We start from the raw sequence: 23,723 nt of genomic DNA, 5'->3' as shown, positions 1-23,723 counted from the left end.
GAGGAGCATCCTATCCTCTATGCCAGCCGTAAACTAAATGTAAGAGAGGTAGCCTACAGCGCTTCCGAGAAGGAATGCGCTTGTTTAGTTTGGGCCGCCCAGAAGTTGTCGTGTTACTTGTACGGAGCGAAATCCATCTTCGAGACCGACCACTGTCCTCTGACGTGGCTCAATCAAATGTCACACAAGAATGGCCGCTTGCTCCGATGGAGTCTTACTCTCCAAGAGTACAACTTCTCCGTTAGATATAAGAAGGGAAAGTTGCATAGCAATGCGGATGGTTTGAGCAGGCTAATTTGAATTCTGCGTTTGAGGGTCCCGCCTAAATTTTAGGGTTACTAGTGTTAATTTTTTTAAGCCAAGAGGATCTCCTCTCATTTAGCAGGATGCCCTCCGTGTTTGCTGAATTTGTCAGCACAAAATTGCTTCACAAATTGGCATAGTGAAATGCAGCATTTTTTGTTTGTTTTTGCACTTTTTTTTTGAAGCCTAGTGGGTCTAAAGTGGGAGCCAAGGTACGTGATCTCGGCGCAGAGCCGTGTTGTGGGGTTCATTTTGCAGTTGCCTGTCCTTGTTGGATGTTTTGGGGCGGTGACATCAATACACAAGTGGTCGCTGCGAGCCACGGCGTCAGTCACCCCTGGCCACTAGCCGTTCTCTTCCTGCCCAGCGGTTGTCAGCGGTAGACAGTCGAGGTTTTTCGGGCCATGGAGGCGCTGTTAAGAACGGCCAGCTGCAGTGCAAGTTTGCCACCCAGTTACAACTATGGCGGCAACATTCCGGGAGCGTCGCCGCCAACTTCGAGCCACAGCGTGACTAAATAGACTTTGTGTCGGAGAACAATATGGGCATCCCCCACTCTCCGTCGCTTCAGCTGGGGTGCGTTTGATGAAGCAGGCTTTGTGCTGAAACCGCCACCAACCTCTAGCCTCATCGCCGTTGTGACGGGATGAGTTCGGCAGGCCAACTATTGTTCCCAAACTCCCCAACGCGCTACCCGGAACGGCTCCGAGTTCTACGGGGCCCCTCTGACGTCGGCTCCAGACATTCGAACGTGTGTGCATTTCTGTGTGTAGACCGTCCTGCGGGGAGGCGGCTAGTTTGCGATGACGAAACGAACGTTCGCATTACCTTGTATCGGGAGAAGACCGAGTGTTTAAAAACCGCTGTTGTGCGGCTGCTCAGCGCACTCTCTCTCAATCAGTCGTGTTAGACTGATGTACTTTCTCAAACAGTCATGTTAGACTGATATAAATACTGTAAATAAACCCATATTCCTCGTTCTCGCTCAGAAGCAGTCCTTCCCTTCATCAACGTCCTCAGCGTGGATAAGTTGGACGACGGCATGGGCCAGCTACCTTCTAATTCATGCCCGACTCCAATCTTGACAACGGATCACGAGCGATGCGATTGAGCCCCCAATCCTGGCACTTGTTGCATATCGCACCGCTGGCACGAGTTGTTGGAATCTCAGCGCTGACGCCCGTTGTTGCAAATGGATCGCAAGCCGCAAGGGTAGCGTTGGCCTGGCGGCCTGGGGCACAACTGGAAGCATCCGAAGGTCCCGGCAAAGCATGAGTCGACTGGTAACAGAACAACTTGTTTATTCTAGCATCGCAAAAGAGCGGGCGGTCAGGTCGACCGAAGAGGAGAGACGGGAGAGCACGTAACTCAACGGAAGAAATCGGAGCCTCTCTCTCGGTGTCCGGGGGCAGCTACTCTTATACTCTCGGAGTTGAGGGCAAGAGGAAGGCCTCGTGCCGAGACCACGTGACGGCGGGGCACGGACAGGCTGAGAGACACGTTGAGACGAGTGTAGTGACGCATCCGCCAAGCCGGCGCCGGTCAGACCTCCTCGCTTCACACTTGGTGAGCTCCTCTCCCCGGCTGCCGCGCTTTGACAAGCGTGGGCACACACACACACACGCACACACGAAGACACGTGGCACTGAAACACGCCTGGACGCGCTTGGCGGGGAGGCTTTGCGGCAGCTCCGAACGGGCCAAAATGTCCGCCGCTTTGAACGAAGCCCCGGCGTCCGTTGCATCCGCGCCGGCTATACCGCGCGTCGTAGGCGAAACGTAACAGACCGCCCCGCCGGGGGAAGGAGATCCCGATGGTCAGGGGACTGCATCCGCTGTCCGGAGGGATGTCGCTTGATGATGCTCATAACCGAAGTCGGTCGTCCTTCGGCGTTTCTTGAGCGCAGCGCACAGAGAAGGCCTCGTTCTCTCGTTCAGGTTCACACAGGACACTGCAAAGTGACTTCGGGAGAGTTGACATTTTTGTTCTCGTTCCTGGCAAGCGTTAGAACTACGCCGAAACTCAACCGCTCAGTCAGCAAGCACGAAACAACCCTCACCAAGTCCTGCCAGGCTCTTTCCCCTTTTATACCACTGCCTAGTTCCTTACAGTAGTCTAGCAGCACTCAGAACGCGTCCACAAATTGGAAAATTGCACTAGAAAGCACGTCATCACTTTGAAACACTACACAAAAGCAATATGTTAAAAATCCTGCCTCAGGAAGAAAAACATCAGTAACAAATAACTTTGCGGCTGATTCTTACGTTAGGGGCTTCGACTTAAGCCATCGGCGTTACCGTTGAGACTCCCCTTTTTGTAACGCACCTCAAAGGAATATTGTTGCAAAGCGAGGCTCCAGCGCAGGAGGCGGCCATTTTTGGGAGAGATGGTCTGCAGCCATTGGAGAGGGCAGTGATCCGTCTCGAAGCATGCGAAGCGGAGATCGCAGCGAGCGACCGTACACTAGCTCAGCTGGCGAAAACCCCGTAGCCGCACGCGGCGCGGTCCTCAATGCAAACATCACCCCAGGCAGACACAGCTCCCAGTCAGTTTGTTGTACAAAACACAATGCTCTAAACACGCGCTTCATGACGGAGTGGAGCTTCTCAACGGAATTCGACTGTGGGTGGTACACTGAGCTGTGTAACAGCTTTACCCCGCTCTTGTCGAGAAAGGCTGTCGTCAAAGTGCTAGTAAACACTGTTTCAGGGAACTTTGTCGCTGGGCAGATCACAGTCAAAATGTGTCTGTACCCCGTGGTTGTTACCGGCAGAGGTCCCACTGTATCAATAACGAGCCGTCTAAAAGGCTCCGTAATGATAGGTACCAACTTCAACGGTGCCCGCGATTTGTCCCCTGGTTTGCCCCCCCGCTGACAGCTGTCACATGTCCTCACAAAGTGGTCTGCGTCCCGAAAACACCCTGGCCAATAGTACTCTTGCAAGAGACGGTCCTTAGTTTTCTTAACTCCTAGGTCTCCGGACCACGAACCCCCATGCGACAAGCGCAACAGATCCTGACGGTAGCACTGAGGCACGATCAGCTGATCGAACTCCACTCCCCTGCGGTCTAGATACTTCCGGTACAGGACCCCACCTCTTTCCACAAAGCGAGCATTTTTCTTGGCGATACCTTCCTTGACAATGCAGCGTATGTTTTCTAGGCTGCCATCCTTCTTTTGCTCGGCTATCAAAGCCGACCGGCTGACTTTTAGCAACCTATTAAGTCCGTCTGACGTAGGCGCGATGAGCAAATCTGCAGATAGCTCTTCTAACTTTCCCGCATCGGGAATTTCCTCTCCAGTATCTGGTGCCTTTAACGCTACAGGCTCAATTTTATTCAGTTCGGGCGTGCTCTGAATATCAGCTTGCTGCGCCTCTGACCCTTTCTCATCGTTCGACAACGTCGGCCCCGCAACTACCGCCTTTGCAGCGAGCTCCCGAACCTTCGATCTGGTTAAGGCCTGAATGCTAGCCTCACCAAACAAAAGCCCCTTCTCGCGCAGGAGGTGATCGGACCTGTACGAAAATAGGTACGGGTACTGGGGGGGCAGCATAGATGACACTGCGGCCTCCGTCTCAAGCGCTCCGAAAGGTCCTTCAATAAGCACTTTTGCTACGGGCAGACACGCTATGAGCTTCCACGGCTTGCTTGATCCATGCGCACTCGCCCGTGAACATATCGGGTTCTACGTAGGAGGGGTGAACTACATCCATTGTAGCTGCGGAATCGCGAAGCACTCGGCACTCTTTCCCGTTCACGAGGAGGTCTCGCATGTAAGGCTCGAGAAGCTTCATGTTCTCGTCAGTGCTGCATAATGACAAAAACACGACTTTTGTTTTTGTTTCTGGACACTGCGCCGTAAAGTGACCCGGCTTCTGACACGTATAACACACGCGCGCTTGCCTCATCTCGAACCGTTTTCTGCGTTCGGCTTCGGCTGCCGCCGTCTCCTTAGGTAAGGTCGGACACTGCACCAAAACGTGACCCGGCTTCTGGCACGTATAACACACGCGCGCTTGCCTCGTCTCGAACCGCTTTCTCATGGGCGTGAACTTCGGCCTCTCAAACTTGGAGCCAAATTCACCCTTTTGACCGTCCTTAGCTCCGCGAGCCCGACGCGTCACAAACTCCTCGGCTAGCTCGGCGGCTTTAGCCACTGTACTCACGTCTGGCCTATCCAAGACCCAGTACCGCACGTTCTCAGGTAACCGACTATAAAACTGTTCTAGCCCGAAACACTGCAGAACTTTCTCGTGGTCACCAAACGCTTTCTCTTCTTTGAGCCACTCCTGCATGTTTGACATAAGCCTGTAGGCAAACTCTGTATATGACTCACTTCTGCCTTTCTCATTTTCCCGAAACTTCCGACGGAACGCCTCCGCTGACAGCCTGTACTTTTTTAGCAGACTCGATTTCACTTTGTCGAAATCCTCTGCCTCCTCTCTATTCAAGCGAGCGACTACGTCGGCCGCCTCGCCGGGTAACAAAGTGAGCAAGCGCTGTGGCCACGTTTCCCGAGAGAACCCCTGCTTCTCGCACGTTCGCTCAAAGTTAACCAGGAACAAACCAATGTCCTCTCCAAGCCTAAACGGCCGCATCAGGTCAGTCATATTGAACAATACTCGTTCTCCTGCACCGTGTGCCTGACTTCCATTACGAGCGCGTTCCATCTCTAACTCGAGACTCTTCATTTCCAAAGCGTGTTGACGGTCGCGCTCTCTTTCTTTCTCTTGTTGCTCTCGTTCTATCTGTTCTTTACGTTCACGCTCTTCTTTTTCTTTCTGTTCTTTTCGTTCGCGCTCATCTTTCTCTTTCTGTTCTTTAAGTTCGCGCTCCTGTTTCTCTTTTTGCTCTTTAAGTTCGCGCTCCTGTCTTTTTGCCGTCTCCCTCTCCTCAATGGTCTCAAGGCATTCCGACAGCTCGTCATCCTCAGCTTCTAACTCAAGAATAGCCCTTAGCAGTTCTGGTTTTCTGAGTTTGTCTGAGACATCCAGACCCAACTCTCTTGCAAGCTCCAGCAATTTCGGTTTGCGCAACGACTTCAAATCCATGGCTGCTCTGAATGCTGCTTTCTCTACTGCCTTCTATTGTCTTGCCGCAAACTAACCCGGCAGCAACGACAACCACAATTACCAGCTCTGTTTCTGACACTAACAAAAGCCTGGCAAAACTCAGAAGAAGAAAGTCCCGCACTCACCAAACCTCGCAGCCAAGAATTCAGCGCAGTCGTTCCGCTGCATATCGCACCGCTGGCACGAGTTGTTGGAATCTCAGCGCTGACGCCCGTTGTTGCAAATGTATCGCAAGCCCCAAGGGTAGCGTTGGCCTGGCGGCCTGGGGCACAACTGGAAGCATCCGAAGGTCCCGGCAAAGCATGAGTCGACTGGTAACAGAACAACTTGTTTATTCTAGCATCGCAAAAGAGCGGGCGGTCAGGTCGACCGAAGAGGAGAGACGGGAGAGCACGTAACTCAACGGAAGAAATCGGAGCCTCTTTCTCGGTGTCCGGGGGCAGCTGCTCTTATACTCTCGGAGTTGAGGGCAAGAGGAAGGCCTCGTGACGAGACCACGTGACGGCGGGGCACGGACAGGCTGAGAGACACGTTGAGACGAGTGTAGTGACGCATCCGCCAAGCCGGCGCCGGTCAGACCTCCTCGCTTCACACTTGGGGAGCTCCTCTCCCCGGCTGCCGCGCTTTGACAAGCGTGGGCACACACACACACACGCACACACGAAGACACGTGGCACTGAAACACGCCTGGACGCGCTTGGCGGGGAGGCTTTGCGGCAGCTCCGAACGGGCCAAAATGTCCGCCGCTTTGAACGAAGCCCCGGCGTCCGTTGCATCCGCGCCGGCTATACCGCGCGTCGTAGGCGAAACGTAACACACTGCACTTGCGCCGCGTAGCTATAGCGACGGAGGCGGAAGGTCTGTGGCGGTAGGGAGGAGTACGGTGAGACCGTCTGTCTTGCGCGCTGTCGGCCTAACCTAACCTAACCTGGAACCCCGTCGATGCGTGCTAAAGAAAATATTAATAATAAAAAGCAAAAGAAATAAGCGCAAGAAAGGACCTTGCGACAACGGGAACCGGACCCGGCCTTCCTGGGTGGGAGCCAGATGTCCTAACCACTAGACCATGACGGAGACAAGTGTTACCGTTTCGTAGAACCTTCAAATAGGATAACAGCGCCTTAGATTGCAACGCGGCGCATGCGCAGAGAGCAGTCGGGGTGAGATCAAAAGAAAAAAAAATCTCTCCCTAGGAAGGAAGTTGAAAATTCCACCAGCTGCTTTGAAGATCGATAATAGTTTAAGAGGAAGCTTTAGCTCGAGGGCTCCTATGTACGAGGGGCGTACAATAATAAAATTGCGCTTGTGAATCTATCTTGTGGTCACTAGAACACATGTTTCCCGCATGCGTCAGTAGCCGAGCTGCCAGCATGGGCAGCGACTGGCAAGGGCTACGCTGGGCGTCGTGTTTGTTGTGGAAGAAGGGCGCGTGAGCGCTGTGAAGGATCACCCTCGACTTGCGGCAGTGTGTGGCGAGCAGGCAGCATCCCGAAGATCCGTTTACAACTGGGCGGATGTCTAAAAAGCGGGCCGCGCATCAACGGCGTAAATGCATCATTATGGAGGACAGGCGCATCACGTTCACCGAATCCCCCACGACTTCGTCCCTTCCGACTATCACCTGTTCGCAGCCATACGTAGACACCTGCGTGGTCGGCATCTCGCTAACATGCAGGGACTGCAAGTCACTGCCTGGACACGGGTGTGTAGCACTCCAAGCAAGTGGTTTCAAGAGGGCCTATAGCAACACTCCCTCACCACGGGAGCAAGTGTGTTACTCTCCAATGCGATTATGTGGAGAAAGTTGGTGCTCAACAGATATGTAACACCTTTCTGTTTCCCGTAAAAAAATAAAAGTGAAGAGCAATTCTTTTTGGTACGCCCCTAGTAAACGCACGGGAACCGAGGAATCGTTTATTTTTCAGTGACCACCGCATCGAATTTGATGAGGTTTGTTGCACTTCAAAGAAAAAGTTTAAATCTAGTGACGGTTCATAGCAGAATTTTGATGTAGGCCGTCAATGTTCTGAAAAAGGTTGTTTAAAATCGCGAAGTTGCAGGAAGTAACGCTATCACGTTTACAACTCCCTAACTCAACAATGAGCAAAACGAGAACAAACATAAACAACATCCTACAAAAATACGACCCAATATCAAGTAACGAGCTTCTGAGAAAAGCACTCCCGGATGTACCAAGGGTTACCTATCGCTGCAACAGGAACTACAGTGCACGTAAAAGTCAGCCAACATGACTCCCCTGTAATTAAAGCATGTTGTCGCCCCAGGTGCAAAACCTGCAGACACCTGCAGGTTAACATTAAATTTAAAAGCACCGCAAATAGTTATACACACGAAGTCAAATCTAGCTTTACTTGTACGCGTTCGAATGAGATTTATATGCTTGAATGTTCCTTCTGTAAGAAACAATATATCGGTGAAACGGGACAATCAGTGAACGTCAGATTAAACGGACGTTGCGCGGACAGAGCTAAAGTGCTTCCCAAAGCCATCGCCGAGCATTTCAACCAACCAAGTCATAACTTTGATGAACTTAAACTCTGCATCTTACAGTCAAATTTCTGTTCTGAACGGGACAAAAAATACAGAGAATTATACATTATCCATAAGTTCAAGACATCGAAATCAATAGGCATAAACGTTTCAAAGGGAGCTTTAGAATATATTTGGTATGCTAAATTTCAAGCTATAGGCAACAACACTTAATTTGGTTGCTTAGTGTACTTTTGGTTTGTTTTTTCTTTTCGTTTATTTATTTATTTATTCCATTTCAGCATTTTCCTTTCATTTTTAATTTTTTCACGAGCGCCAGCTTCTGCCGCTCCTTCTATTATCTCTTTCAGAGACACGATAGCCCACGAACACCAGCGAAGCCGGTAATAGAGGTGCTGCTGTGCACGCCGTTTACACACCGGCTGACACACGGCCGTTGGCACGCGACTGCCAGACGGCCGTGTCACTGGCCTTGTGCACAGCACTCCTTTATTCTCAATTCTGCACCCTCGCCGCTAACACGCATTTGCTAGTTGCCGCACTCACCTGCCTTGCGTCTCCTTGCGTCAAAGCATTGCGTAAATTTGCTTCGAGTTGTTGATAAATTTCCCTTCGCCCTGTCATGTGCTAGCCACCTGGTTAGCTCAGATGCTGGAGCGGCTGCCCCGAAAAGGCAGTGGTCCCGGGTTCGAGTCTCGGACCAGGTCGAATTTTCTTCAACTGCGAGGCTTTTCTTTCGAGGAACCCGCATGGATTTTCTTTGTAGCACTTAGCTACGTTTGGGTGGACGTCTCATTTCGCCTAAATAATTACTTCTGTCCCCCTTGTGGGTTTCCGCAGAGCTACTCCGTCATACGCCCTCTCCCCTTTAAAAGAACCCCACCTATATATACCATAGTATATACTGTGGTGAGGAAAGCATATGTCGCATTGAAGAAGACAAGTACACTTGTCGAAACGCTGGCTCCTGCTTTCACTTTGTTCTCGTTTGGCTCATCATCTTGAATTTCCATCTCCCGCCGTCCTCCTGTTTTCCCTAACTCAACAATGAAACTCAATACCACAATTCTATAAACGCCACCTTATAATACATATTGCCACCTGGTGTTTTGAGCCAGCGTTGCGTGCCCAGCAAAAACGGCGAGGAAGACGACGAAGTCGAAGATCACGCGCCAGCTGGAGAACCGTCCTTCTTGTGTCTGACATTTTCGTGTCTGGCTGCTGATACTGCTGCTTACTCTTGCCTTAGCGCATGGCAAACTGGTCGAGGTGCAGGGTAATCTAATCTATGCACCAAACCCCTCCGAGCAGCAGGAGCTCCAGCCCCGTACTGGTGGTTACGCCTGTTTACTGCGCCAGCAGAAGGATCCGTGGACAAGCCCCTGAGTTTGGACTCCTCCCAGAGAAAATGGCAGCTCCGACCACCCCAACCGGTATGGAAGGCACAACGCCGATTCATTGTAGCTAAGCTACCCAATCCGCGAACGCCGAATCCCTTCCAAGCCGCCATACATGAGGATGTTGAAGATTGGCTGGTGCATTATGAAAGTGTTGCCGCGTTCAACAAGTGGGATGACACAGACAAACTGAAAAACGCATATTTCAGCCTTAACGATGGCGCACGTGTTTGGTATGAGAACCGTGCAGATGCCCTAACTTCATGGGCGGAATTCAAACGCCAGATTATTGAGACGTATGCGCGCCCTGATCGCCGAGAGCGAGCTGAGCGTGATCTCCAGTCCCGTATACAAATGCCGAACGAGGGTGTCGCAATGTACGTCGAGGACATGACGCGGCTCTTTCGACGAGCCGACCCCAGCATGTCGGAAGAAAAGAAGATGCGCTACCTGATGCGCGGAGTGAAAGAGCAGCTGTTCGGCGGTCTCGTGCGCAGTCCTCCCAAGACTGTGTCAGAATTTCTTTCCGAGGCCGTCAACATGGAACAGACGCTTCGGCAGCGGGCACCATCATATGAACGCCAAGTGAACACTGCCTCACCTACGGACTTCTTCGGAGCTCTCTGGGGCCACGTCGATTTCTTTCGAGAGATCATTCGTTCTGTGATCCGCGAAGAACTCCAGAAACTGTCGGTACCCTCACAGCCGACGCTCAGCTCCATGTCCAGCGTTCTCCGTGATGAAGTCCAGCATGCGCTAAGAGAACCACCCTTCAACACAGAAGCTCGACCGCTAAGAAATGACAGCCCCCGTATGTCATATTCGCAAGCTTTGAGGTAACCTGCCCCACCTCCCTCCACGCTTCGCACCGCGTGCCCGGCCATGCTAGAGCCCGTCCAAGCGGCCTCATATTACTAGGACCACAGACAGGCCCCAAAGAAATCAGACGTGTGGCGGGCACCCGATCGCCGTCCCTTCTGCTTTCACTGTGGCGAAGCTGGGCATGTCTACCGACAGTGCTCCTATCGAGAGATCGGGCTACGCGGATTCTCAGCGAACTCGCCGCGACCTAGGTTCGGACAGAGTCCTCCTGAAATTGAAGAATACGTTGCCCAGCAGCGCGGATCTCCATCAGCTCGACACCAGTCACGCTCCCCTTCGCCGCGGCGGTTTTCTCCGACTCGCCGTACGTATTCGAGCGTGCTGCAGGGTCGGTCGCCCAACCCACGCCGGGAAAGCTAACTACAGCGACATTTGGGGTCGAGGCAGCTCAGTCTGGACGTGCTCAAGGACCCCTACTGACGCGTACGCGGACCGACGATACATCGACGACGACAGTACCTGCTGATTACGGAAGAATTTCGTTGGACATTCCTGTATTGCTCGACGGTCGTGAATTGACTGCTTTAGTGGACACTGGAGCAGATTATTCTATAATCAGTGAAAAACTGGCCACCCTTCTGAAGAAAGTGACCACGCCTTGGAACCAAACGCCAGTTCGTACAGCTGGCGGGCACATCGCCACACCACTCGGCATGTGCACGGCACGAATACAGATTCGCGGCTCTACGTTTGTTGCCAGTTTGAGCATTCTCCCTCAGTGTTCTCGAGACCCAATCATCGGCATGGACTTTCTCAGGGAGCATGGAGCTATCATCAACATTCGACAACGCCTCGTCGCTTTCTCCACCAAGAGCGCCACAGCGACGACCAACACCATCCACCCTCGAGCATCTCCGTGTCATCGATGATGCTGTGACGTTACCACCGCGTGCAAGGGTTGTGGTTCAAGTGGCATCTGACAGGCTCTTACACGGTGAAGCGGTCGCGGAAAGCAATCGCTCTCTCCTGCTTCCTCATGGTGTTTGCGTAGCAAGAAGCCTTATCGATCTCCACGATGGCCACTGTGAGGTTCTTGTCACGAACTTCAGCTACGAACATCGGCACCTTTTCCCCGGTAGTGTCATCGGCTACGCCGACCCGATCGCCGATGTCACTGAGTGTTTTGTTTCCAAGGCAATCGGCACTGCTGAAGCACCTCTACGCAACGTCGACATTAGTCCAACGCTTCCTGAAGAGAACAAACAACCCCTGCGCGAGCTGTTGCTTCAGTTCCACTCTTGCTTTGTACGGTCGTCGAAGATACGTCAAACTTCGATTACGAAACACCGTATCATCACCTATGACTAGAATAGCAGCTTGGGCTTGTTGGTTTTCCATCCTGCTAGTAACAGCGCAAAATGTAGACCGTCCCTTGTCTACATTTTGCGCTGTTACTAGCAGGATCACCTATGACGACGTGCCCCACATACGGCAACATCCTTATCGTGTTTCCCCGACCGAACATCATGCGATTCAAACGAAGGTGAAGAAAATGCTTCAAGACGGCGTAATCCAGCCTTCATGCAGCCCCTGGTCATCGCCAGTCGTTCTTGTTAAAAAAAAAGATGGCACGCTTCGATTTTCTGTTGACTATCGGAAGCTAAACAACGTCACGAAGAAAGACGTGTACCCGTTGCCTCGTATCGACGATATTCTGGACAGGCTGAGGCGCGCGAAGTATTTCTCCTCTATCGATCTGAAAACTGGCTACTGGCAAAGGTAGATGAAGGGGGTTGAAGTAGATGAGCGTGACCGCGAGAAAACTGCTTTCGTGACTCCGGACGGCCTTTACGAATTTAGAGTACTCCCTTTCGGCCTCTGTTCCGCTCCAGCCAAATTCCAGCGAAAGATGGATACCATTCTTGCTGACCTGAAATGGAAAAGCTGGCTCGTCTATCTTGATGATGTCGTTGTCTTTTCGGAAACTTTTGACGAGCACCTTCGACGCCTTCGGAATGTACTCGAAGCCATTCGATCGGCTGACCTTACACTCAAGCCAGAGAAATGCCATTTCGGTTACGAGGAACTGAAGTTCCTTGGTCACGTCGTAAGCGCGGCAGGTGTTCGGCTCGATCCCGAGAAGACTGCTGCCGTAGCAGCTTTTCCCGCTCCAACCAACAAGAAAAGTGTCCGACGATTTTTGGGTTTGTGTGCGTATTATCGACGCTTCATCGAAAATTTTTCGAAGATTGCAGACCGCTATTTCGCCTTACGCGCGACGACACGCCATTCCTTGGACTTATGAAGAAGAGACCGCCTTTGCGGAGCTACAACCTCGATTGTCTTCTCCTCCCGTGCTCGGTCATTTTGATGGGGATGCTGACACAGAAGTACGCACTGACGCCAGCAAAATCGGTCTCGGAGCTATCCTAGTGCAACGGCAAGACGGTACTGAACGAGTTATCGCCTACGCGAGCCGCACTCTTTCACGCGCCGAATCCAATTAGTGCCTCGCGGCTATTTGGGCTACCACAAAGTATAGGCCGTATCTCTACGGGCGACCATTTAAAGTTTTGACCGACCACCACGCTTTGTGCTGGTTGACCAACCTCCGAGACCCTTCTGGACGATTGGCACTTTGGAGTCTGCGACTCCAGGAATTTAACATCACCATCGTATACAAGTCAGGCAGAAAACATGAAGATGCTGACACGCTATCACGAGCACCTGTTGAATCTCAGAATCCTGACAAGGACGACGACAGCGCCTTTCTGGGAGCCCTCAGTGGGCCGGATCTGCTCGCTAAACAGCGATTGGACGCTAAGTTAAGACCCATCATGGATCACTTAGAAGGCGGCATGGCGTCCATTCCTCGCCCATTTTCGCGACGGTTGTCGTCATTTTGCCTACGAGGGGGCATCTTATACAAAAAAAAAAAAAAACACAGGTGCCGGCGACAAACCACATCTTCTAGTAGTGCATCAAGCCCTTCGCGACGACATCCTATTAGCCTGCCATGACGAGCCGACATCTGGTCACTTGGGATACTCAAGGACTCTAGACAGGGTACGGCAACTGGCCTAGACTGGCTGCTTGCGTCAAACGCTACGTGAAAGGATGCCGTGAATGCCAGCGCCGCAAGTCACCACCCTTCAAGCCTGCAGGCCTTCTACAACCCATCGACCCTCCGCGTACGCCGTTTGATCAAGTTGGAATGGACCTTCTTGGACCATTTCCCCTGTCTTCCTCATTCATCATTGTCGCAACTGATTACTTGACGCGTTACGCTGAGACGAAGGCACTACCACGCGGGAGAGCATCTGAAGTTGCCCAGTCTTTTATGCATCACATTGTTCTTCGGCATGGCGCACCGTCATTCATCACCACTGACCGAGGGACGGCATTTACGGCGAAGTTTCTGGACGATATCTTCAAGCTGAGTTACACGAGTCGTCGAAAGGCCACTGCTTACCACCCTCAGACTAACGGCTTGACAGAAAGACTAAACAAAACACTGGCAGACCTGATCTCTATGTACGTGGATGTGCAGCACAAAACGTGGGACGAAATCCTGCCGTACGTTACGTTTGCTTACAACACTGCCACGCAGGAAACTACACGATTCACGCCATTCCGCCTCGTTTATGGTCGAGATGTCCAAACTATGCTAGACGCCATGATTCCGTATGAAGATACCGACCAGCTCGACCAGTTAGCTCCTGACGTCGAGGAGTACATTCAGCGCGCCGAGGAAGCACGTCAACTGGCCCGTGTGCACATAAGACAGCAGCAGTGTGCAGATGCAATAAGGTACAATCTCCACCATGGACAAGTTACCTATGAGCCTTGTGACCAAGTTTGGGTTTGGACACCCATAGACGGTTAGGCCTCAGCGAGAAACTCCTGAGCAAGTACTTCGGACCATACACAGTGCTAAGGCGTGTAAGCGACGTGAACTATGAAGGGATTCCAGACGTAGACCTGCCATTAGCCAAGCGCCGTTTACCACGCACAGAGACTGTACATGTCGTCTGCCTCAAGCCGTATTTTACACGGTGATATGAAGTGTACTTGTGAAACAACCCTTCTTTCTTTTTTTGCTGTCGTCGCGTCGTCTTCCAAAGAACTGCGAAGCGTTTTTTTTTTTGGACCTGTTGTTGTTGTTCCCGACCACAGAACACATTTTTCCGTATGCATTTCCGTATGTGTGCTAGCGCGTTTCCTTTTTTTTTGTCTTACCTAATTTGTGTACTTTCCGTGTACGTTTTATGTTTCAGCATCGAGTCGATGCTACATTGGGAGGGGGAATAGGCCACCTGGTGTTTTGAGCCAGCGTTGCGTGCCCAGGAAAAACGGCGAAGAAGACGACGAAGTCAAAGATCACGCGCCAGCTGGAGAACCGTCCTCCTTGTGTTTCACATTTTCGTGTCTGGCTGCTGATACTGCTGCTTACTCTTATCTTAGCGCGTGACAATATAAAGCCGACAAAATTGATTTCATACCACTATCAAGTGCGTCATTGTTATGTGAGTGGGACTTTTGCTGAACCCTCGTGAACATCGAAAAATATTCACGTAAGGTGTAACTTATCAAATGTGTCCGCTTGAGAATGATATAACCGATGCAGTTTACAGAACTGACATCTGTTTTTGGCACACAGTTATGTAGTGAGAAAAGGTTAGTTATATTGTTTTGAAATATAATTACCATCACCATTAAAAAACAATCAGAACATAAATCAAAATTTAGCTTCACGCAGTCACTCGAATTGAACTTTCGCTCTCATATGCAACAAATATCGTATAACTTGGTCTATGGGTTCTTTCATGAAGCGTTTCTGCGTTTTTCATGTATTTGGATAGGTGGCGTCGAAGTTGGCCCCGATATAAAGCTTCTTCTTAACATCATGATTTGGACAAACATGCAACTTTCCCATGCAGGTATGGCGATACTCATTTCACAGATTTATAGCGCACGCCTAAGCAAGTACACGAATATTTTGCGCTTCACTATCGAGAGCGATTTCACTGCTTGCTGCTTTGGTAGTTTGGACTGCAAGGATGTAGGAGTTTCGCTGGCGATGCTGGCGCCACGAGCCCCACTTGGCACAGAATTATTAAATTTTGTCAAGAAATATCTGAGCTTTGAGAAGCGATACAACGCTTTCGATCGCGAAAAAGGAAAAAGAATTCCTTAGATTATCAGCCTGATAGTCGCTGTAGTCTGACACGAGTATTGATGCAAGATGGTACTTGACAAAAAAGAATTGAAAATGCCTAACGGACCTAACCTAAAGAGACCTAGTAGACATAACCTAAACGAACCTAGAAGGACTTCTTAACCTAGTCTTACTTAGTGCTCGAGCTATTCTCAAAACTGCAATGCGTTCCCCGCCGTCGTTCGTCACCTAGCCCTTGTGCCGCGACGCTTATCTTTTTGAACGCGCATATATACGTCGGTTCTTTTCGCTGCTGCAACCACTCCTATAACGTCATTTGTGACGGTTCGACCATGTGTGCGCGTGTATTGTGTCGTGTCGCCAATGCGTGGTTTATAGTGAGAGTAATGTCGTCGTTACGCAGTCACCATCGTACCATTGCCATGCCTGTTAGCTACTGGCTACAGTCGTGGACGACTGGCTTGTACCGGGCATAGCGTGAAGAAACTACGGAGACAGTGCGAATCAAGACAGTCCGCGGCGGCTGGTGATCCACATAACTGCGGACGAGATCTCCAGCACCAACACACCGTCATTGTCATTCCGTCGTCGTAATCTGATTGCCTTTATGCCATGTTGATCATTCTTTTAATGTCATGTCATCGTTCTATGACCATCAGTCAGTCGCCTTCATGCCATTACCGTCATTACATCATCGTCATATAATCGCAGTCGTGCCCTCATATTCGTGCGATCGTCGTCATTTCGTCGTAGTGTTTCCACTGTCATTATGCGATTGTTGTCATGCCTTCGTCACCAAACTTTCGTCGTAATTCCATCTTTGTCATTCCGTGGTCGTCATTAGGTAGTCGACTCGCCATCTTCGTTCTAGCATCGTCATACCGTCGTCGTCGTGACATTTTAATCATTCAACACCGTCGCCATTACCGTCATGCCATCATCGTCATTTCTGGTCTGTCATTCCCCCCACCGTCGTCACTGCGCTTAATTTCAGCATCGGCATCACTCCAGCGTTGTCATCTCATAGTCGTCTTGCTGTCGTCGTCACATCATCGCGTCATGCCATTGTCGTGATTGCATCGTCGTCATGCAATCGTCATGATACCGCCATGGTCGTTCCATGGGCGTCATTTTGCCGTAGTGATACCAGCGTCCCCATTCCGTATTCGCTTGTCCATCGTCGTCACTGCGTCATCGTCCTACGGTCGCCTTCATGCCGTCATAATGGTTCTATCGTCATCATTCTTTCGTCGTCGTGCGTGGCATATGCAAAATAGGTGCATTCAGGTTCACTGCCTCGTTTTCCCATTTGCACTAGTTACTCTCAAACGTGAAAACCTCTTAATGCAACTCACTTTTTTTACTCTTCTTCTCTCTTATTGCTCACGTCTTATAAAAAGAAATATTTCTTTGCATCTTCCTTTAACTTCCCACAGCTGCTGCTGCTGCTGCTGTCTGGCACGCCGCGTAGAGGGGAGGGGGGGCAGAAGGCGGGGGGCGGGAGGGGGTTGAGAAAGTGTATAATGTACATGACACGAGCGCGTGGAGGGGTCTACGAAACAAATCCAATTAGAGCTCCCTTGAAGTCTCCACAATGCCCTATGAAGCTCGCTGGCTGGTGCCCCAGTGCCCTCTGGAACTCTCTTGCCGTCGACACAATGCCCTACAGATGGCTTTAACTGCACGTGAGTTCCCCATGAAATCACTGCAGAAATTGCTGCGCTTATCTTTGTACTCACGCACAACAGCCAAGAGAACAGGTAGATAGACTGCTAAAGAGGAAACACGAGAAGCGAGACAGAGAATGGGTAAAGCCAACGCCGTCACGAAACGAGTGAATAACAACGTCGCCATCCTCCGCTCGTGGCAGCTTGTATGCATGGAAATATCGCGAGGGCGGGCAAAGGCGCCGTCAAAGGTCATGACAAATTTGGCGTCTCATAATAAAAGAAAAGCTACTACTAGACATGGCTAAAGTTGTTGACAAACTGGAAATACCTAAATTTAAGGTGTGATATGGCACGTTTATGCTATTTCTAAAAAATAAACACCATGCACGTTTGTCGGTGTGGGTAACTAACGCAGGGCGTGCAGTTGCAAAGCCGCGCTGTCTAGGTTGTGTTTCTTGAAGCACCGCAGCGTCAAGAAGACAATACGCAAGCAAACCAACGCTTAAGTTACGATTAATTGTGCCATGTGAGGCAATGATAACATTCTCGCAGGCTACAAACCATGGCGCACCACAACGTCTTCAGCAAACAAGTTACGCGGTGTGTTCTGTGCACTACGTACACAAGCGAAAGTGGTGTACGCAAGGTAACATTTAACATCACCTCACGACTGTCACATGCCGTCAACATCACCGCCAAATATCGCCAATCAACGCAAACAGCACAGAAAGGTTCGCTGACAATGATTAGCACAGTGCGTGGGTTCTGCGCAACTTTTTCTCAACTTTTTGTATTACTACCCTCTCAACAGCCCACAGCGTATCTCTTCTCATTTTTTTTTCAGGCAAACTGAGCCCGGCGGATTGACGTCTGTTTGCACACGAACATTACGTTTTTTTTTTTTCAGCCGTAGTTGAAACAAGAAAACAGCAGCACTCTCCCCCAGCCCACCAAATCACCCGAACTCCCCACTAACTCTCCTCCCCCACCCCAATGTGGGCGGGTGAATTATATAAACGCTGCCAGTGGGCACGGCGAAAGCGCAGGGTGCACATCGTACTATGCGTCTCGTTCTTGTACAGGCTTTGTTCCTGTCATACGCCAGCTCCCTTACTGCGCCTTCAGTCAAGCCGTTCATCACAGCGACAACATGCGATATCGACGGTGAAGCTGCATGCGTCCCTGCATACACGGATGATGCAGCGATTACAAGTCACGGGTTCCTGACGTCAACGAATTCAACTCCTATGAAGGCAGCACCGAACGATGGACTTGCCAGTGGGCACGGCGAAAGCGCTGGGCGCACATCGCTGACTATGCGTCTCGTTCTTCTTGTACAGGTTAGTTACAATAATACAATACGAAGTGATGATAAATTTCTGGTTGTACTGCCATGCCCACGTGTGTGTATGAGTATTGCATATGAGTGTTTAAATTCTTGCAAGCTCTTAGTATGTGGCGATATAGAAGAGAACCCGGGTGCAGCTGTCGAGGAAATGTTTCAGTCATCAATGGGTGGCCAACAGGCAATTAGAGAAAACATTGCTTCTTTGAAAGAATGCCTTGAGTCGACGGAAAAAGCGATACATAGTTTTGAAAAGCGTTTAAACAACTTGGAAGGCAGTATGACAGAATTAAAAGCGAAAAACCACGAGAACGAAGAAGTAAATGCGACGGTGACTTCAGTATAGGAAATACCTAAAACGCAACACGAAAAACTTACTGATATAGAAAACCACAGCCGCCGTTCGAATTTGGTAGTTTTGGGGATTTCTGAGGATCCGAATGAAACAGAAGCAGTACTGCGGGATAAGGTTGTCCGGGATGTCTTTCAAGATAAGTTAGGAATAAACTGTACATCTGTGGCGCGAATTCACAGACTTGGGAAAGCACCCCCACGGAGGCCAGTCATTGCGTTCTTGCAGGATTATTCTGAAACACAAGCTCTCTTGAAAAACGCACGCAAATTGAAGGGAACAGGCATATCGTTGCAAAACGATCATTGTGCAGACACGCTGCGCAAGCACCGTCTGCTTTGGAGCAGTCCGAAAGGAGAAAAAGACATCGGCAGAAAAGTTAGGCTTATTCATGATAAGATTCGCGTTGATGACGACTTGTTCTTTTGGGATGACGTACAGCACACCCGTAAGCTCAATGCAAAAAAATGAGAGCGCCAAATTGCGACCAAACCACACCGACTAGCAGTCACAGTCGCAGCAGTTTCGGCTGCTTTCACTAAATGCCCAAAGTATAGTCAACAAAAGAGAGAAACTGTAAGATATTTTACTAGTATACGATCCTCATGTGTGTGTTTATCAGAAACTTGGTTGCACGACGGGGTATATGATGATGAAATCGTTTCGCCAAACCACCAACTATTAAGAAAAGAGAGGTCCTACCGAGGCGGTGGCGTCACAGTTGTTGCAAAGAATAGTGTTGTTGTAAGGGAATTAGATCAGATAGATAATCATGAAAGTTTGTTTTTGAGTGTCTCTGTTTGGGGTTTACCATTCGTATATGTTCTGTGTATCGGACGCCAAATGGTGATGATCACTTTATCCTGCAATTATATGATCACCTTTTGAAATACAAAAGAAAAGGCTCAATGATTACTGGTGATTTTAATCTCCCACAAATAGAATGGCAAAATTGGAGTTATGGGCACAGTCTTTCCTCTGACTTACTCATTGATATCACGCTAACTTTCAGTCTTCAGCAAGTTGTCAGTGTATGTACTCGGGGAGAGAACAATTTTTACCTCTTATTCCTCAGCGAAGTTCTTGGTGAAGGAACCATCGAAATTGAAACTGGCATTTCCGACCATGAACTTGCCTTTTCGTCATCGATGGCTGTGAATAATGTCATACTACCCCGAAAAAAAATTAAGATTAGGGATTATGTTAAAGCAGATGATGAATCGATTATTGATTACTTGGACCTGCGCCTTAACATTGTCCAGGATGATGTCGAGCTTTCATGGCAAAGGTTCAGGGAGACTTACTTACTGTATTGAAAAATTTATTCCATTGAAGGAGGTCAAGAAACCTCCATCAAACCCCTGGATCAACAGAGATATCGCCCAAACTAGGCGGAAGCCGAAAAGAATGAAACGAAAACATAAAAAAATACAGAGTTCGCACGTCACACAATTAAAAAATGAATTACTGGGAAAAGTTAAAGCTTCGCGAGAAAGATTCTTCAGTCATAGCCTTGCTGATTTTATTTCAAATGCTCCACAAAAGTTTTGGCGCTATTTAAGTCAATCAAAAGAGGCAGAACATAAAATGAACATTAATGGCAAAATTATTGAAGACGCCCACATATTGCTGAGCATTTTAACGATTACTTCTATAGTGTATTCTCTAACCTAGATGAATTCCAACGGTCCAGTACAAATGGGTCTGTCTTACGTGACATAACGATTTCTCGAGAAGATGTCTTCGAAAGGCTCCTTAATATCAACGTTAGGATATCTGCAAGCCCTGACAAGCTTCGGAATGCGTTTTTACGAAGGTATGCGGAACAGACATGTGTATTCTTAACCGATTTTTTTTCAAGTTATCCTTACATTTAGCAGAGATACCATCAGACTGGCGTAAGGCAAGAATTGTGCCAATTCATAAAAAGGGCGATAACCTCACAGTGTCCAAATTATCGTCCTGCTTCTATTACAAGCACATGCAGCAAATTATTAGAGCACATTGTCGCAGGCTTTATTCGTCAGTATTTGACAGATCGCCGTGTCCTATTTTCACTGCAGCATGGGTTCAGAAATGCATTATCGACTTGAACTCAGCTTGTGTCAGTCGTTCATAAAATCTCTGAAGTACTTGACTCGTCCGGACAGGTTGACATACTCTTTTTATAGATTTTAGCAAAGCGTTCGATAATGTACGCCATGGAAAATTAATCCACAAGCTGGAATGCATTGGTCTTCCATCAAATATTGTATCATGGATCCAAGCCTATTCCGACACAGGCAGCAATTCGTAGAAATTAATAAATGTTCATCAGGTGTCCGTCAGGTGACTTCGGGCGTACCGTAAGGCAGCGTATTAGGACCGCTTTTATTTTTGATCTTTATTAATGATATAGTAGACGAAATCCGCGATGGTGTGCATGCTAATTTATTTGCGGATGACTGTGTCATATTCAAAAAATATAGCTTCACGAAACGATCACGCATGCTTGCAGAAGTCGGCTATTGCAATTTCCAATTGGTGTAAACTTTGGGGCATGGAATTAAATGTGCATAAAACACTCTTCCTGAGAGTAACACGAAAAAAGGAACCTAGTATATATTATTATGTTCTAAACGACACAAAAATAAATGATGCTGAACAATACAAATACTTAGGTGTCACATTCGCTAACAGATTCTCCTGGTTAGACCATATTTCCCTTATAGGTTCAGCAGCTTTGCGCAAATTATGGTTCTTGAAAAGGAAACTTAAAAAGGCACCGGTAAACACAAAAATTTTAGCATATAACACATTCGTGCAATCGAAACTTGAATATGCAGCGGTTGTATGGGATCCTCATACCAAAAAGGACATCATGAATTGGGAACGTGTACAAAGGAAAGCCGTTAGATTTATCTTTGGAAAATATAAAAGAGATGATTCCCGTCCTTACTAATGCTTAGAAATAAAATCACTTCACTAGAACACAGGTGTAAAGTTAGTCGTCTCCAGTTTTTACATACCATCATAAATGAAAAAATCGGGCTTCAAATGCATCATAATGTAACGCCTCTTAATGCACGAAAAACAAGACATAGGCACAACTTTTCCCTTACGTCATTATTTGCTAAAACAAAATCTCACATGAATAGTTTTTATCCGCGTACTATAAACGAATCGAATTGTCTCCCTGTTGATGTACTTCAATCAGGGAACTTCACAAATGCGCTGGAAAACTATTTGTCACATAAAATAACACAACCATAACCAGTATTTTTCACTATTCTTGTTTTTATGTGAAATTTTCTGTATTTTGTTATGTTTAGTGCCCGATTGTTGTTTCGCACAGTGTTTTTATCCACATGTATATTCAAATATACGATTTTTTTTGTTGTAGTTGTGCTAAGGCAAGCATTGCGATTATTGTAACGTGGCGATGGGCTGCATGATTTTCATGCACTGTTCATATATACATTTTTGTATTATCTTTGTTGCATTGTTATTACCTTGTCAACTGTATTACCTCTCCTGCATGGGCCAGTATGTTGGCCTGCAATATGAATAAATAAAATAAATAAATAAGGAAAAGTACTGCTACCCTGATGAAGCGTTGACTGCAGAGGCAACATTGTTAGACCACTGTTGATCATCTGAATTATTCATCGTTTTGTGAGCCTCGTTTTTGTTTGACTTGCGAGTATCAGACATTCAAAAGCAACGCGGACTTTGTGTTATCCAAACGTCTTCGTTGACGGCAGCATACTCCCGGGCAATTTTCTGTGGCAATGAAGGGAAGGCTATGGAGGGAAAGCGCGCACAAGTGAGTGCGCTTCTGAAAAGAGTCCCGTGTTTTCATCCACTTAGCTTAAGCTGGGGAAGAGAAAACGTAAACACCTTACTAGCAACAGTTAAATCAGATAAAGAACACGACTGAATGTAAACGTTTACTTATTTTGCGGCTTTTCCCTGCCGTGTCTGGACAAACGCGAAATCGTCGCACGTGGAAGCTGCGTCGATTTAGCATCTGTTCCGAGCAACCAATAGCACTGTCACACGCTGGCGGACTACATGGCGCGCTAACACATTTGCAGAAGCTCCGCCCCCGTAGCTTTCCCTTGATTGCCACAGAAAGTTGTCCGCGAGTATAGAGTTTTACGCGGAGAACTTTACGTTAACACTCCTAGCGACATCTTGCGACGCAAAATCCAACCGAAGAGAACACAAAGTAAATTCTGCAGGAACTCATCATACTCTACTTATCTGCTATGGTGAAAAACGTTGGCGTAAACGATTAGCGATATAATCGTTAATGTACAGTTCCTTGCGATTTTTCTTTGATGAGAACACTCACGCTACATAAAAATTTTTAAACACAATTGTAATTGCACAAATAAACGCGAGATGTCGCTACGAGCTTTGCTGCTGTAGAGTTACGTTATATGTGGCTTTCAGTAACTGTATGCTCGCTAACGGCAAGATCGAAGCATGCGGACAAGCTAAAGCTCGCTGATGTCACAAGAACTACACTTGGTGCCAGAACTTACCACTTGGCCATGGATCCGTGTTCGTCGAAGCTTCCGCCTTTCTACGATCTGGAAACAATAAATCGATCAGTGCTGCGCTTACTTCCATCCATCGCTCAAATGTGCGAACGTTAAACGCGCTGGACATGCCTGCCCCGTCGCCCCTTAACAAAAAAGAAAAAGAAAAGTAATCAAGCAGTTTCTAATAAGATTTCCCATATGCCTCGTCACCCGGAATATAGCAGCACGGACAGAAGTTGTGGTTATGTGTGCCGCTTTTTATACTTTAGGGGACAGGCAGAGGCATTATTAATTTATGCTTCTTTACATTTTCTCACTCTAACGAACATGCGCTTGTGCAGTCCATGCCTTTTTACATTCTGTGCTTGTGCGCCACGGCTTGAAAATACCCATGCGCTTGCGAAAATATACCACATCGGCAGAATAAAACTCGAACGCGCGAGAAGAAAATTGCAGAATGGAGACAGGGGGCCCTATAACGTAAAACTATTCCAATATGTTTTTATTCCAATCTCCTGACATCAAATTTGCGTAACCGC

At 48.5% G+C, this 23,723-nt stretch overlaps 1 protein-coding gene across 3 annotated transcripts in view; it reads right to left on the bottom strand.

Moving 5' to 3' along the window:
- Positions 1-23,723, bottom strand: part of LOC129384154 (uncharacterized) — an 80,093-nt gene that overhangs the window by 14,738 nt on the left and 41,632 nt on the right. For 2 of the 3 annotated variants that reach the window (XM_055069340.2, XM_072284382.1), the window contains one exon: positions 23,185-23,232. In XM_055069340.2, the coding sequence (XP_054925315.2) occupies positions 23,185-23,232 (48 nt within the window). Of the gene's footprint in view, positions 1-23,184; positions 23,323-23,723 lie in introns of those variants that run through there. The other variant, XM_055069336.2, reaches the window with a different exon arrangement.

The sequence above is a fragment of the Dermacentor andersoni genome, chromosome 9, assembly GCF_023375885.2.
Source record: "Dermacentor andersoni chromosome 9, qqDerAnde1_hic_scaffold, whole genome shotgun sequence".
Taxonomy (NCBI): Eukaryota; Metazoa; Arthropoda; class Arachnida; order Ixodida; family Ixodidae; genus Dermacentor; species Dermacentor andersoni.
The sequence above is the reverse complement of the archived record's forward strand: the minus strand, read 5'-3'. Positions and strand labels throughout refer to the sequence as shown.